This window comes from Sodiomyces alcalophilus, assembly GCF_042370955.1.
Source record: "Sodiomyces alcalophilus JCM 7366 unplaced genomic scaffold ACRALscaffold_2, whole genome shotgun sequence".
NCBI lineage: Eukaryota > Fungi > Ascomycota > Sordariomycetes > Glomerellales > Plectosphaerellaceae > Sodiomyces > Sodiomyces alcalophilus.
This window is the reverse complement of record NW_027263533.1, coordinates 7,492,441-7,508,757: the sequence shown is the minus strand read 5'-3', so window position 1 is coordinate 7,508,757 and position 16,317 is coordinate 7,492,441. Positions and strand designations below refer to the sequence as shown.

At 44.2% G+C, this 16,317-nt stretch overlaps 2 protein-coding genes across 2 annotated transcripts; one reads left to right on the top strand and one right to left on the bottom strand.

Annotated features, from left to right (window-relative positions):
• Window positions 1–10,908: 10,908 nt before the first annotated feature.
• ACRALDRAFT_1062248 (uncharacterized protein) lies at window positions 10,909–13,989 on the bottom strand. Its single transcript, XM_071016563.1, has 4 exons — window positions 13,809–13,989; window positions 13,631–13,735; window positions 12,876–13,569; window positions 10,909–12,817 (listed from the first exon to the last, which is right to left on the bottom strand). The coding sequence occupies exons 1-4, from the start codon at window positions 13,830–13,832 to the stop codon at window positions 11,100–11,102; spliced, it is 2,541 nt and encodes an 846-aa protein (XP_070878254.1). The 5' UTR covers window positions 13,833–13,989; the 3' UTR covers window positions 10,909–11,099.
• A 441-nt stretch (window positions 13,990–14,430) lies between these two features.
• On the top strand, window positions 14,431–14,903 carry ACRALDRAFT_208345 (uncharacterized protein; the record flags this gene model as incomplete). The annotated part of the gene is made up of 4 exons (XM_071022444.1): window positions 14,431–14,448; window positions 14,601–14,729; window positions 14,801–14,816; window positions 14,890–14,903. 4 exons carry the CDS (start codon window positions 14,431–14,433, stop codon window positions 14,901–14,903), a joined length of 177 nt encoding a protein of 58 aa, XP_070878253.1.
• Window positions 14,904–16,317: the final 1,414 nt, after the last annotated feature.

Here is a 16,317-nt window from a genome sequence, read left to right as displayed (position 1 = left end):
CTAAAACTAACTAATAAATAGCTTATCCCGGTCCGTTATTATACCCTCTAGGCTACCGAATCGGTACTTAATTTCCCTATATAGTAGCGCCGTTAGCTAAGGTGCTATTAGGTCCGTCCGCGTAGGGATAAACAGAGTATACTTTATATACTAGTTAATAATTACTAGGATAGCGTTATATATTTACTTATCTACCCCTTTTATAGGCGGTAGACCTATAATAAAATCTATACTAATCTCTTAGAACGGATACGTGGGTAATAATAGCGTTTATAGCTAGCCGAACGGCTTATATCGTAGCACCTATACCCCTTAACACGCCGAATATACGGTAACGTAATCACGAATATCCGCCGCTAAGTCTACCTAGTAAAACTTCCTTAAAATCAGCTTAAGCGTCTTATTCGCTCCTATATACCTAGCCCTAGGGTTATTATAGTGCTATCGTAGGACCTCCGCCCTTAGGCCGCCCTATACAGGTAATACTAACCGTCCCTTAAATAATAGTATATCTTTTTCCCTAAGAGACTACCCTGCTCTTTTTCCGGTCCCTCGGCGAATATTCTTAATTAAGGATATATAATCCGGGTTAATAGTCTATAGCCCTTTAACTATATCTTCTAGTTCCTCGCTAATAGTATACCGACCTGGCGTTTTATTCCTAGCTAGCTCTCTGGCTATAGAATATAGGATATACTAATCCGGTATTATAGTAATCCTAGCCTTAGCCTTAGGCGTTAGCGATATTTTATTAGCGACCCTTTACTAGGTAATCGCCCTATACCCCACGTCTTATATTCGGGAGCAGGTAATAATAACAATAATAATACGCCGGCTATTATCGGTAGGTTATAGGGGTTATAGCCCTCTTCTATCCTTATATTCTTTTAAGCTAGGCAGGGCCCCCTCCTATAAAGTCTATGCCCGCTTACGTTTATTAAGCCTATATTCGGGTAATATTACCGGAGCAGCTTAAATATATACGATCTTTACTATACTACTTATTAGGGTAAGATAGATACTCGCGATCCGTTAGCGAACGCTTATCGGGAGGTCGCTAACTAGTCGTAATCTTTATAATAAGGTAGGAAGTACGTTATTATATAGCGTCTTATCCACTATATAATCCGGCTATCTTAATAGGTTATTTACCGGGTTTATATTACCTAGACGGTATTTAACCTTAAAGTCGAATAACGATAATCGGTAGACCTATCTAGTAAGCCTTCCGCGAAGGTCCCGCGCCGGCGTGTTTAGCACGCCCTTAAGCGCCTAATAGTCCGTTAGCATTATAAACGCCTATCCTATACCTTCAAGATAGTGGCGCTAATACTTAAGGCTCTCTACTATAGCTAATAGCTCCTGTTACCCTATACCTTATCGTTACTCTATTTCGGAAAGCTTCCGCGAGAAGTAAGCGACCGGTCGCTATCTAGTCTTATACTTCTAACTTAGGATTCCGGAAATAGCCTTATTTAAGGCATCCGTCTTAACCCTTATATCTAACACTAGGTTCTAGTGCTATAGAATAGTCGCCGACCCGAAAACGACCTTTAGTAATTTAAATACCCGCTTAGTGTTATCCGGGAACTTAAAAGGTCCTTTCTTTTTACCCGCCTAACTACCTTTTAATAGCGCAGTTAACGGTATTATAACTCTAACGTACCCTTTAATAAACCTCTTATAAAAATTAGCGAAACTAAGAAAAACTTAGATATTATAAAATAACTTAGGCGCCGGCTATTCGGCGACCGTATATACGCGTTCTGGGTTTATCGTAATACCCTTACGGGTTACTACGAACCCTAAGATATCCACTTAGTTATAGTAAAATTCGTACTTTAATAGTTTCGCGTATAGCTAGGCCCTATAAAGCTAATCCAAAACCTTCTTTAGGTCTTTTGTATACTATTCCTTTAATCTAGAATATATAAGGATATCGTTAAGGTAAGCGATATAATATATATCTAGTAAACCGGTAAGCGCTCGGTAAATATACGCCTAGAAGGTAGCCGGAGTATTTATTAGCCTAAATAGTATAACCGTATACTTATAGTGGCCGTACCGTGTTCTAAACGCCGTCTTCTAGCGGTCCTCTTTTTTAATCTAGATCCTATAATAGGTATCTCGGATATCTACCTTAGAAAAGTACTTTGCCCCGGCGAGTCTATCTAATAGTTCGCTGACTAGGGGTAGAGGGTACCTATTCTTAATAGTTATAGCGTTTAACCCTTAATAATTAACACAGAGTTATAAACTACTATCCTTTTTAGGTACGAATAGCACCGGTAAGCCTATAGGGCTTATCGACTATTAGATATAACCGTTCGCTATCCCTTCGGCGATATACTTCTTTAGCTCCTCTAGCTAGGCTCGAGATAAGGGATATAACGGCCCGAATAGCGGTTCCTTCCTATCTTATAAGTCGATTATATATTCGGCGTCCTTTAGTAAGGGCGGCTCCTTCACGGCCTGCTCCGAAAACACGTCTTAGTAGTCGGCGATTTCCGGCGGTAGTTTAACGACTAGTCCGTATATTACCTTATCGTTATCTATAGACGGAATAGTTATATCCGGCGTCCTCGGTATAATAATAGTAGCGGTAGCGATATATATAATATATACCTTTACCCGCTTTTTAATAACCTCGCGAGCCTAAAGCTCGGGGTCTACGATAGAAATCGGCCCGTAGATAAACGTTCGGCGAGCCGTATTAATTATAATACCTTCCTAACCTATACTGTTATTTAAGAGCAGTAATTATCCGGTACCCTTAGGTCGATCCGTACATAGGAAGACCCTTTTTAGTAGGCGTGGCCATCCTTCTGCGTCTAGTAGATAAAAGGCTAAGCCGTACGCTCCGCGAACCCTTGCCGGGCTACTATTAAAGCCTTTAATTTCTAGAGTCTTAACCTCTAGAAGCGGTTTTAACCCTAGGCGTTCTACTAATACCGGGCTAATAATATTTACCTGTGTATAGGTGTCTAAGTCCACGCTAAACTTAATCTCCTTTCTATAACGGATTATTATCGCTATAGATCTCGCTACCTCGCTAACTACGATCGCCGGCCGGTTATTAAGCGCAGGTTTAGCCCCCCTATCTACGCCGACTCGTTTCCTAACGAATAGAGTTCTCTAACCCGAATATCGTTATTAAGGTTATTACGTATAGCGTGTATATTACTAATACGGGCGTAACTCTTAGCCGCCCCGTTATCGGTTATTATCCGCTATTCCTTATTACTATAGCAGTCCTTAGAATAGTAACCCTTTTTACTATAGTTATAATACTCGCCTATAAGGGCACGCGTGCTAGGCTATGCTTATAAGGGCTCTAGGCCCGGTGCCTTTTAACCCGTCAGGGGCGCCCCCTTTAAGTCTGCCTTACCTAGCTCGGTGGGCGTATACCGACTAATCGCCGGAGTGCTTACCCGGCTTAAGCGATTATCCGAACGCTAGAAGTTCGATAAGGTCCTTTTATAACCGGCGTCCGATCACTTACTGCTCGCCTTCTTAATAGGGCTTATATCCTAGAATAGCTATACCTTTTAAGCTAGCGTTACGGCCTTATCTAATTTAGTCCTCCGCTCCTATATCTTATCCTTAATACGTAGAGGTAGTCGACTAAAATAATTATACGCACGCTCTTCGCTTCCGCTTATCTCCTAGCCTAATAGCCTATATAGGTTATCCTACTATTCGAATAGTTTTATTAGCGTTATATCGCCGGTTATTTATAGCTTACGAAGTTCCTTACGGTAATAGTACCGTTATATATTACGGGATAGATACTCTTGCCGAATAAACGCCGTAAAGTTATCCTAGTTCGGGTTAGCGATTTTCCTAGCGTGGTGCCTCTAAGATATCTAGAAGGTATATTCGAGCTTCGTTAAAGCCTATTCGATCTACTATAGTATTAGGGTACTAGGCCTAAACTAATTCCTAGCCTTAATCGCTATTAACTAATCGTCGATTTCTATAACTATAGATAACTCTTTAATTAGCTTATAATTATATACTAGCGGTTTTTCGTAATCGCGCCGGGGCGCCGGTTATTCGGCGAGCTTGTTTATAATTACTCGGTTAATCTCGCTTTACTACTAGAGATACTACGAAAACATTATAATTAACGCCTTTTACGTTAACGTCGAGGGGCCGGCGACGGATCGCTAATCGACCTATAAATCACTATCTTTAGGACTAAGCGTAACCAGTATATCCGTTAACTCCTCGTTTTTATCCGACGGTCCCTATTCGGCTATTATCGTTATTAACTTTAGTATAGCGGGCGGCTACCCGGCGTCCGCTTCGCTAGCTCCCCCCGAGGGGACGCTTATTCCTCGAGTCCTTCTCGGTGGCATCTTCGGCCTAACTACCTTAAAGGTATAGAAGTTAAAGAATTATAACGAAAAGAAAGTCCGTAGACTTTAGTTAAGGAAAAGATATCACGGAAAAGGCTTAATAGCTTAGTATCGTAAAGTGATTATAGTATATTCGTTAATTAAGCGCTGGCTTTAAACTAACACTTTAACTTAAGGGATTAAACTAATCCCTTAACGTATATATAGAGATAGGTTCGGATCGGTGGTCTATGCGCGGCTATCGGTCCGACTATATACCGATAGGTCTGCTATCGTCTTGTTATAGAGAGGAACTAAAGATAGCTATTAAGGCTGCTTAGGAGGCGATTAATCCGAATTTCTTAGAGTCTTTAGCTCTTTCTATGCTATACCGCCTATATTAGGTTATTAAGAGGGATAGCGGTAATATAGACTATTAATAGTGTTAAGGTAAGGAACTAAAAATTTAAATAGGTATATATACCTTATAATACTAGTGTTTCCCTTATATTTAAATATACCTATACCTACGGGGTATCGCACAGGCTGGCCTAAAGCAGGTCCGGAGCGGGTTATTCCGGGCCCGAAAATGGGAGTGGATCTGCCGTAGGAATAAGGGCAGGAATTTAGCACTACGATCAGAGATTTCTATAGAGTTAATTAAATTAATAGATCGATCGCTTATTTTACGTAATTAAGTTATACGCTGTCTATAATAATTAAGAGTCTTATTTTTACTCGATAACCTTTTGAAGCTATTTACGCCGAGCTGCCTATAGCTATAACCATAACCTCTAATACGACTATCTAATAAGCCACGAAGACTGGGAGCTGTGGAAACGCCTCTATAAAGTCAGGGCCCGAAGCAACGGAATCTAGGATTTTCTATGCCCGGATAATCCGGCCCCGAGGCCGTAGCGAGCTATCCGTCCCGAATTTGCTTCCTATACCTCTATCGCTAACGTTAACGGGCAGCCTACTAATGTATCCGAGCTAACGGTTATAGGTAAGGCCGCTTATACCGAAGACTATCGCCGATATAAAGAAGATCGTAAGGACTACGAAACCTATTAGAAGGGTATTAACGGTATGCTTAAGTGGGTGGAGGAGTCTATCGTAGCGAAGAGACGGAAGGCCCTGATAAAGGGCACGACCCCGGAAAAGATCTACGAAGTAGTGTAAGCCGACGCCGCACCCTATATCGCGACTCGCACGAAAGACTCCTAAAAGAACTACGATCTATATAAGAGTAAGCCACCTACTAACCCCCGGAAAGTGGGGGCCTGGCTAGATAATTAGTAGGATCGGCTTTAGGACTACTATAACGTTAGGATATATAACGAGCCCCGGGAGATTTAGATTAACGATTTCTTTAACGCTATATAACCTGCCTTAGGTAACTAGGTGGATATAAAGGAAGTAACGCTAGACCTTAAAATAGTGACGACGATAGCCCTTATCGTAGAAGGGAAGAAGGCGGCGGAATAGCTTAACGTACCGCCTACTCGAAGCCACAGAACTATAGCCTTCCCGGCCCTAAACCTAGGCGAAGGTAACGATAATAATAAAGGGCCGTAATAGACCGGTAGGGCTATCCGGAGCGGAGCCTAGCGGGGCCGTACCGGCTATCCTAAAGGTAAGTTAACTAACCGTATAAGCTCGAAGCGCCGGTAATCACTCTTCTATAAGGATAAGTGCCCCGCGTACTACCAGCGCGGCTATAATCTGCAGGGCTATTAGATACTATTCCCGGAGATAGCGCCGGAGGGTTTTTAAGCTAACGACCCTACTAGGAGGCTCGTAGAGAAGTCCCTTAGGATAGACCGGGATCTATAGCACGCTATAGAGAAGATTAGGTCCCGGAATAAAAAGAAGAGGACCGCCGCCGCTACCACCGAATATAAAGTCATAGATAATAATAACGAAGCCGGTAGCGGCGGCGGTAACGGCGGAAACGGCGATAATAATAACGAAGCCCTCGAGGAGGCGTGACTATATACGGCTATAAAAGCCGCCGGCAATAATAACGAAGTCTTCTTTAAAAGGACCGCGAAGCTGGAAAAGCTTATAAATGCATTCTATAAAAGGCAAGGCAAGGCGTTAAACACTATCCGTTCCGAGCTATACCGGCTAAAAGCCCCGGCGGCCGCCCTCTCGGCAGCCGTATATCCTTTATATTAGTCCGCTATATTAGACTTAGGTGCTATATCCCACGTTTTCTATAACAAAAGCAGATTTATGGATTATAGACCGGCCCGCCCTAGTAACGTTATAATCGCCGGCATTATAACGGTGCCGATCTAAGGATATAAAGATGTTATTATAATAATAGAAGGAACGGCCGGCCCGATAAAGTTCCGGTTAAAAGACGTAGCTTACTACGAAGATTTTGTTTATAACCTAGTCTCTAATAAGAAGATGCGTTAGAACGGTTACTAGTAGGATTAGGAGCCGCCGAACGATTATATACGCCGCCGTGACCGATTAATCCTCTATAAGCTAAGTGTCCACTATGATTAAACCGTTATAGAGCTCTTTCTAGTCACTAACGCCCTAGCTACTCTTCTAGCCCCGAGTCTACTAATCCGAAAACCAATTAAGAGAGTAGCTAGCTAAGCCGACGGTAATCTATGGTATCTACGGTTAGGGCACGCCGGCCCTAATATAATAGAATAACTAGAAGAGTAGTTATAGGGCGTTAAACTAAAGGGGCCAGGAATGGTAAAGTGTAACGCCTACGCTTAATCGAAGATAGGTCGCTAGATTAGCCGGAGGACCCGTATAGCTCTAAGCTACGCCGGCGAGAGGTGGGCGATCGATTTCACGGACTTCCTACTAACCGCCGATAGATACGTGCGGAGTATATTCTTCACGGATCGATATAGCGGTTTCGTGGCCTGCTATGTTATAACGTTAAAAAGGGGTTCCGAAATCTATATAGTTATAAACTAATATATCCGATAGGTTCAGAGTTAATTTAACCGGTAAGTACGGGTCTTTAAGTATAACAACGAACTAATATAATCGTATAAAATATAGGGCGTAACTAAGGTTTTTGGTATCCAATTAGAGTCCTCTTTAGCAAAGACCCCCGTATAAAACGGTGGTGCCGAAAGATCTAGGGCTATTATAGTATAGAAGGCACGAACTATACGAATATACTCCTAATTACCCGATTTCCTATGGGTTAAAGTCGTTCCTACTACTGCTTACGTATAAAACAGAACGCCTAAATAACGCCTTGGCTGGAAGACCCTGTTCGAAGTTATCTATAAACGTAAGCCGTAGCTAGGGCACCTTCGGGCCTTTGGTTATAAAGCTTTTCCTATAACCAGAGTAGCTCTAATAAGGTCCGGAAAGCTTTAAAACCGGCTAGCGCCGCGGGCCTATATTGGCTACCTCGTGGGCTACGATTTAACTAATATATACCGTATCTAGGTGCCTGGCCTTCGAAGGAACGGGATTATCCGTACACGTAATATTATCTTTAACGAATAAGAGTATTTTAACGGTAGACTCGAAGCCCTAAAGGACGATTTACGTTAATTAACGGAAGAGCAGCTAGCGGATATCGTTAATTAGATCCGCCTACTAGAGTTATATATAATTAAGTAAGGCGAGCCGTAAAAGGCAGCTAATACGTTTATAATAGCATACTTCGAGCCTATTCTCTAGTAGGGTAGCGAGGTTAACGAACCTCTCCTAAGGGCTGCGCCTGCCGGCCTTAAGGCTCGGGGGGTGGAACCGTTTATAGAGCCCGAGAGGCCGGAACGGTGGAAGGAGCTTATAGAGCCTATAAGGCCGGAGCTAGAAAAAGACTCTTCCACGGCCGCGATTAATCACTAACGCCTAGATAATAGTCACCTTCTAACTCCACCAGAAACCCCTCCTTAGGCAGGGCTTATAGCGGCTGCTTTTACGGGCTATATGCCTATAGAGTAGGGGGGAGCTAAATTTCGAAGCTATAGCAGTAACCGAGTCTGGATCTCTGCTTTTAACGCAGGAAGATATACCCTATTAGTCCGTAATTTAAATAGCAAGCCGCTAATGAAGTTAAAAATTAAAAAGGCACTTAAAAGACCCCGTAAGATATACCGTAAATAACTACCGGCCCCTCTAAGAAATCAACGAGACCTCGAAAACCACCTATATAAGATCCTGTTCCGATAAGCCTAAAGGGATCACCTAAAGAGTCATAAAGAGATAGGCTCGTGGATCACGGTGCTAAAAGACAGGGCGAAGGGGTATTAAGTGATTAGCTGTATATAGGTGATAACCTATAAGTTTAATAAGCACGGCTTTCTATAGAAGTGTAAGGCTAGATTAGTGGTCCGCGGAGATTAATAGTATTAGGACTTATTAGAAGATATATATAGCCACTCTCGCCGGTCGGTCTTTTAGATCGTTAATAGCGATCGCTGCTCGCTTTAACCTATCTTTGATATAGTATAACGTCGTTAACGCCTTTATACACGCCCCTCTACCCCACGATATATATATACGGTTCCTGCCCGGGACCGCGGTGCCGGGTTAATTGCTATTACTAAAGAAGGCGCTGTACGGTCTACGGGAGTCTCTATTGCTATAGTAAAAGCATATTATAGAAGTGTTAAAAAGAGACGGGTTTAAGATAGTGCCGTAAGAGCCCTGCTGCTTTATACGCCGTGGGCTAATCCTATTCTTTTATATAGACGATATCGTGATCGGCTTTAAGGAAGACTTTAGGGAAGAGATAGAATAGGCTATCGCGAGCCTATAAAAGCACTACGCCCTGTAAGGCGGGCAGCCACTATAGTGGTTCCTTAGGATTAAGGTTATTCGGGACCGTCTATTTAGGAAGATATAGTTATTATAACGCGATTATATTGTGAAGGTAGGATATCTGTTATTAACGGCATCTAATCATAAACCCATAAGTCCTATAAAGCCGGCAGAGCTGCTACCGTACGCTAGGAAGTCCACCACCGTTAAGAGCTATTAACAAAAGATAGGATTAGTTCTATACGCTGTAGTAATCACACGCCCCGATATCGCCTTTACAGTATCACGACTCTATAGATTTAATATAAATCCGAGCCGTTAATATCATAAAATAGCCGACTATTTGATCCGATATCTGCCAGCCATATAAACCTACGCCCTGGAACTAGGTAGCGGCGACTTTATCGAGGTGTTTACCGACGCGTCCTTTATAGATAACTTAATTAATCGTAAGAGCAGTTAGGTATTTATAATACGCCTATTTAGAGGCATAATAGCCTGGCGAGCCAATAAGCAAGTAACGGTGATAACGTTAATAACAGAGGCAGAGCTACTCTCGCTAACGTAAGGCGCGAAGGAAGGGATATTCACGAAAAGGCTATTAGAGGCGATAGGTGTGATATTTAATAACGATCCACGATTATAAATACGATACGATAACAGCTAAACGATATGCCTACTAACGGCGGAGATCGCTTAATTAAATATACGATTACGGCACGTGGATATATATAACTATTAGTTATAAGAGGCGTAGTAGAGTGGAAGGATTAAAGTCAGTTACGTTATAAGCGCCGATATAATCGCCGATAGATTAACGAAGGTCTTGTCTAGGGAAAAGTTTATAAGCTTTAGAAAACAGGTAGGAGTGATGGATATACAGGGACGCCTATATATAAATAAGCTAGAGGAGATCTTACCGGAGTATTTAGAAGAGCCAGAAGAGAAGTTCGAAGGGAGCTATATGGACGTTATAGAAGGGGATATATCGATAGAAGACGCCTATAAATAACGTTAACTAAGCAACTATTATATAGTTATTTAGTTAGGGGGGTGTGTCGCATAGGCTGGCCTAAAGCAGGTCCGGAGCGGGTTATTCCGGGCCCGAAAATAGGAGTGGATCTGCCGCAGGAATAAGGGCAGGAATTTAGCACTACGATCAGAGATTTCCATAGAGTTAATTAAATTAACAGATCGATCGCTTATTTTACGTAATTAAGTTGTATGCTGTCTGCAACACGGGGCTAGTGCCGATCCCTAACTAGTTATATTATATTATATATAAACTAACGTATTCAATCCCTAGAAAGGTATAGTTTAGACATAGACCCTAATCTTCCTATTATCTTCCTTATTATTAATCTACGTCGTCAATCTACATCATCAATCTACATCGTCAATCTATATCGTCAATCTACGTCGTCAATCTATATCGTTAATCTATATCGTTAATCTATATCGTTAATCTATATCGTTAATCTATATCGTTAATCTATAGATAAAGGCAGCGCGTTCCGTTCCCTCGTTATATAAAGTAAGAATAAGATAGCCGCGGTCGCGTTAGCGTGGGTATAGAAGAGGAAGACGAAGAAGAGGAGTTACTGCTACTACTGCTATTAGCTTAATCGAATAAATAAGTTATCCGTTACTTAAGTCCGAGCGATTAAATTAATAAAAAGACGTCGAAGTGGTTTGCGACCGTAGTTGCGAAGGGTATATATCGAAGGGTCTATGTCTAACTACAGTCGGAATAAGCAAGTAGTATAGTCGGAATAACTCGAACCTAAAAATATCGGGATTAGCTAGAATAGAATGGCTATAGCCTCCGCCGAGTCACTATTAAGAAAAGCTATGCTAGTCGTGGCCGTGGTAATATTGTTATTATAGAAGGGAAAATCGGGCTCTAAAACTGTAGGCGTAAATCGTCTATCTAGTGGCCTGCCCTGGGCGGGTCACGTGACCTGCCCAACACGCCGCAACGTTAAGACGGAATGTGGTTCAGTGGCTGTCGTCATTCTTCGCGTCCTCGACGGTGGCCGCCTTTCCCTTCCCCTTCTCCTTCCCCACTGCCTTTTCTTGCTGAACTGAGTCTCTGGGCCGGGCGATGATATCGTCCTGAGTTGTTGTCATTGAAAATGGGCCACCGATACCGCTCTCGTCAGTGGCTCCTTCATTGACATTCGTGGGTTCCCAAACAGGAGTTCCGGACCGGGCATCCTGAGAAAGAGCAGACCCACTTCCGAAAAGCTGATTTTCACCGCTCCAATTGGGTGTTACGGGGCTTGGGGCTAGTATTTCCGCTTCATGTCCCTCACTTCGTGCCGCACGATGAGCAGGGCTAAGTCTAGCGAGGTGGAAGCTTCTGGTGGGACGGCAAGTTCTTTTTTGCTTCTCAGCAAATGTGTCTTCACCTTCGTTAACCGTATGGCTAGTTCGAATGGTGGGTACCTGCCGCGACAATGCATCTTCCACCGATGTAATCTTGCTGGATCCCGCGATAGGAGTCGAAACTGGCAACCCCGAGTCCACCGTATGCGATGAGGTCGGCTGCTCTTTCGCAGTGGAGGGTAGCATATTCGAATGGGACTGTACGACTGGGACTGGGACGCCATCCAGCTGTTTAAGTGGCAGCAATGACCATCCATGGGGAATGATAATGCCTTCTGGCAACTCGGGGCTGCCAGCCGGTATTGCATTGGAGTCCGTGATAAGACCGTGGCGAGTTACGGTAGAACTATTACCGAGTGGTAGTCCTGATTGAATCAGTGGGTGTGGTAAAGATGCCAGAGGCGGCAAGGAATGCAATGGGTATGGAGTATAGGGCGATACAGGAGCAGCGATGGCGCCTGATTGGATGTCCTGTTGTCGTTGCTGTTGGATTCTTTGTAGTTCAGCGAACAGAAGATTGCAGACCTGCAGTTGCCGATGGTCGTGTTGTAGAGACTGTAGGTGTCGTTGGATTATTCTCTCTGCCTCCATCAAATGGTCGGCAATCGATCCCAAGCCACCTGCATGGAAGCCTGGAATGATCTGAGGATCAGTTTCCACGGTTGTAGTAGTGGTAATCTGATCAGCTTGGGATGTGATGGCCTGTCGGGGCCGAGCCATGCTTTGTGCAAGTTCCCGCATGTTGTCACCACCTTGGGCAAAGGCAATTCTGTGATTGCCCAAGTTGAAAACACGAGCGCCACGGTTCAGATGCCCGTCATGCGCGTGTCGGCCCGGCTGGGCTCCTTGGTCTTGCTCAAGCACTGCCTGCTGTTCTGGCGCCAGTGGCCTGGCCGGACCGGCTTGGTCAGGCCTGGCAACTTGGAGCGGCATGTTCTCGAGACCGGTAAGGGCCACAGAACGGCGGCAGGTCGGACATACTTGCTGGCGTTCCAACCAACTCTTGAGGCAGCCCATGTGCAAGATATGACCACAGGGGAGTCTCTTAGGGCGGACACGCTGAATGGCAGTTGGATTCTGGCGAGGATCCCAAGGCCTCATTTGCTCCCGACAGATAATGCAGGTGTCTTCTCTTGTGATGTCTGTTTCAGTTGCATCCTCATATTTCTTCATGTCCTCAATGGCCTTCCTGTATTTCCACAGAGCTGTAACTCTCTTAACGACAGCTCGGGCTGTTATGAAAAGATCCCGCATAATGTGGATAGGAAGGCCATAGAACGAGAAGAGGATGAGGAAAAAAACAATATAAATGGCAAGTTTGATACAGTCTGTGAAGTGTGAGTATTGTGTCAGCACGTATCCATGAAGGGCCTGCAACGAGCATACCTGCAACAAGATCAAGGACAAGAACCCATTGGCCCTTGTTTTCCCAACCTGGCACCTCAACGTCCATTTCATCCACGTCTTCCTCGTGGGACAATTCAGCCTGATCTGGATTCGACCCTGCCCCAAAGCGTTGGTCTCGTTGACGGAGGAGCTCTTCCCGCCTCTGTCGCGCCTCGAGGCGTTGCTCCTCGAGTCTTTGTCTTGTTTGTCGCTTGATGATGCGATTTTCTGCGACCGAAACTAGGTACCTGATTACAGTCCGAACTGATGATGTCGACAGTACGGCGAACTCGAACAAGAACATGACCATCATATCGGGACGCGCCTGTTGGATGACGGTCTTGATCGAGTACTTGAGGATCCACGCGTCATATGCCAGGCTCAGTAGAAGGGAAATGACCAACCGAGTATGGAAGAGGCTTGGGTTTGCGGGCGGTTGTTGCTCCAGAATTTCAACTCGGCCATCTCCTATCCAGCCCCAGATTTTGCCAGTAATGAGTGCTGTAAACATGACCAGAAACCAGGCCCCAATCTCATCGCGAAAGATCGTCATGGCAAGGCACGTCTCCGTAATCGCAAACCAGGCTTTTTCGGAGAGCTGTTCGACTTCGACCTGCCGCAACGGCCCGTACAGCGATCGCTGTAACCCGAAGATGACTGTTCCGTAAATCAAATATACGAAGTTTGTGAGAACCTGCAGTGAAACATCAGCCTAAGCGGCTCGAAGAGGCCTGTACAGGTGCCTTAAGACCAACCAACAAGCAGACGTTACTCTGGGCCAAGTACACCATTGCGGAATAAAAATTGGCTCGCTGCTGAAAGGCAGAAATAACCACTGACGCTGCCAGGGTGGTAGAGATCTGCATTAGTTAGCGCCGCTCGACGCTGCCGTTGTGGTCTCATTCCATAACGGCGGTGAGTGTGAATACTCACCGTGGCATACCATGTGAGTCGCATCTTGGTGAGCACGGTACGGAAAGCCTAGCTGGCGCTCTGCTAACATACGATGTGGGATGAATGGACCATTACGCGTGCATGGTATGGAACATTCAGAAGCAACACGCTGTAGATTTTGGGTGGACGTGGTGATTTGATCACTGAGTACTATTCTTGCCACGTCAATTCAAGAGCTGGAAGCTCCTACGGTTCGGGTGGAGTTGGGAGGGTACATGGGCCAGGAACTAGGCCGGCCAGAGCACGGATATAGGGATGGAATAGCTAGCTTCCGAAGATAGATGTTGCCCAGACTGGCCCGTGACAGGCACGGAATACGTTATTCCGGTCCCGAACTTCCAGGTAGATCAAATCTGCCACTGGATCTCTCAGGCATTTATGCCTAAGGTCCCCGATAAGCCCGAAAAGCCCGAAGGGTTATATTCGAAGAGCCACGTTATACACTGCTCCGAATATGGGGGTACTTTTAGAGGATATACTATAGTGCTTTTACCCCTCTTTTATCTACGTTGTATATATTTAGAGGCAGGATATTCCGACTGTACCATTTGGATATTCCGACTGTAGTTCTGACATAGGCCCACTTTCTTCCTATTTCGGAATGACAGACACAGCTACGGTCGCAAACCACTCTAACGCCTTTTGACGCCTTTTGACGCCTTTTGACGCTTTAAATCAATTTGATCGCTCAGATCAATTGAAGGCAGTAACTGAAATGATTAAAGCCGATCGTAGAAGCAATAGCTCCGCGACCTCCGCTAGCAATAACAGCTCCACGACCTCTTCCACGACCTCTTCCACGACCTCTTCCACGACCTCTTCCACGACCTCTTCCACGACCTCTTCCACGACCTCTTCCACGACCTCTTCCACGCCCACGCCCACGGATATCACCTTATTGTTATTATTGTTATTATTATTCTAAGGTAAGGAAATAGGTAGTAGAAGCGTAATCGCGTTGTTGATTAAAGCAGATTGAGGTTGCACGTAATGATAGCTTAATGGGTTGAATTAGCGATCGTAACTTTGTGTGTGTGTGTGTGTGTGTGTGTTGGTTTAGGACGTAAAAGTTAATTGGTCGGAAAAGTGGATCCACCGGAACTACAGTCGGAATATCCAAGTGGTACAGTCGGAATATCCTGCCTCTATATTTAATACCGTAGACTTATACTCTTTTATAGTCTATAATAGAATAAAAGTTATACTTTATACGATATTAGTGTCCTAATAGTTATAAGCCTAACGCTCTAGTAATATGCCTTTATTCTAGTTAATCTAATAGTTATAGACGTGATAGCCTCTCTCCCTTCTGCCTCTCTTATAAAGCACTCTTTTTAAAGCTCTTAATCGTTACGATTAAGTCTCTTTTTAAGTCTCTGCTCTATTTCGGATAGAGTCGTCTATTAGCCTATCCGCCTGCCTATTATCATCAACCCCTTTAACTGCCTCTATTAATTCCTGCTCCTCCTTTTCCTTCTCCTCTATGACGAAACTTCGGTTATATTAAAGAAAGGCGAAGCCGTCACTATGCAGAACGGCTCCGCGTAGGGCTAAAATAAACAACTAACTAATAGGCTAGCCGAAGGGAGGGTTAGCCTCGTCACGGGTCCGTATCTAGAGCTAAACGGGTCCCGAGGAGACGGTCGCCAGGCCCCTAGAAGGGTCGGTAGTGGTCCGATCAGGGGAACGAATAGCTAGATAGGCAGGCGGGCCTACGATCGGCTCTTCTAGATCGTCTAGATATCCGAAAGAGGAAGGATGATATAAATTATAATTATAATAGGTGATAGATGACGATCGTAAAACATCGGACGAAAAGCTAGCTAGATATAGTGGGTCTATTTCAAAGAATAGCCGTATACAAGACCAGATCTCTAGGACCGAGTAGTCATATAATATCCAACGTCCTGACCCGGAACACGGGCCTGTCCCTCTATAATATTAACCTCCTCTAAGGAATAGTATTATTTGTATCTATAGGTAATAGAGGTTGCCCTTTCTAATAAGGTTATAGAATTCGTGGACCCGGATCTTAAGGATAATAAATATCCTAAATACCTCTAAAAGGTTAGCCCCTATCCCGAAAGTAACTACCGTAAATAAGACTAAAGATATAAGCTATGGCTTCACGCCTATAACGAATATAAGTCGGGGTAAGCCGCGATTAAGGCGGTACTAGACTATATCACCACCACTGTGGACCGGAGCCTCGCAGAGTCCTACGCCGGCAAAAACAACCTAAAGGAAATCTTGCGAATCTTAAAGGCATGCCTTAAGCCCACTAACGCCGCCTAGAGGTCTTTTATTAAGCGTCGTTGGAATAATTATATATAATCTATTAAGAATATGTCTTATTAATACTGGCTTAACGACTTCTATAAGTTTATAATAAGATAACCTCAGAGCCGTCGGTATATAATCGGCCCGCTAATTATACACAGACCACCGATCCGAACCTATCGTTGTATGCGTGAAGGGATACAGTTTA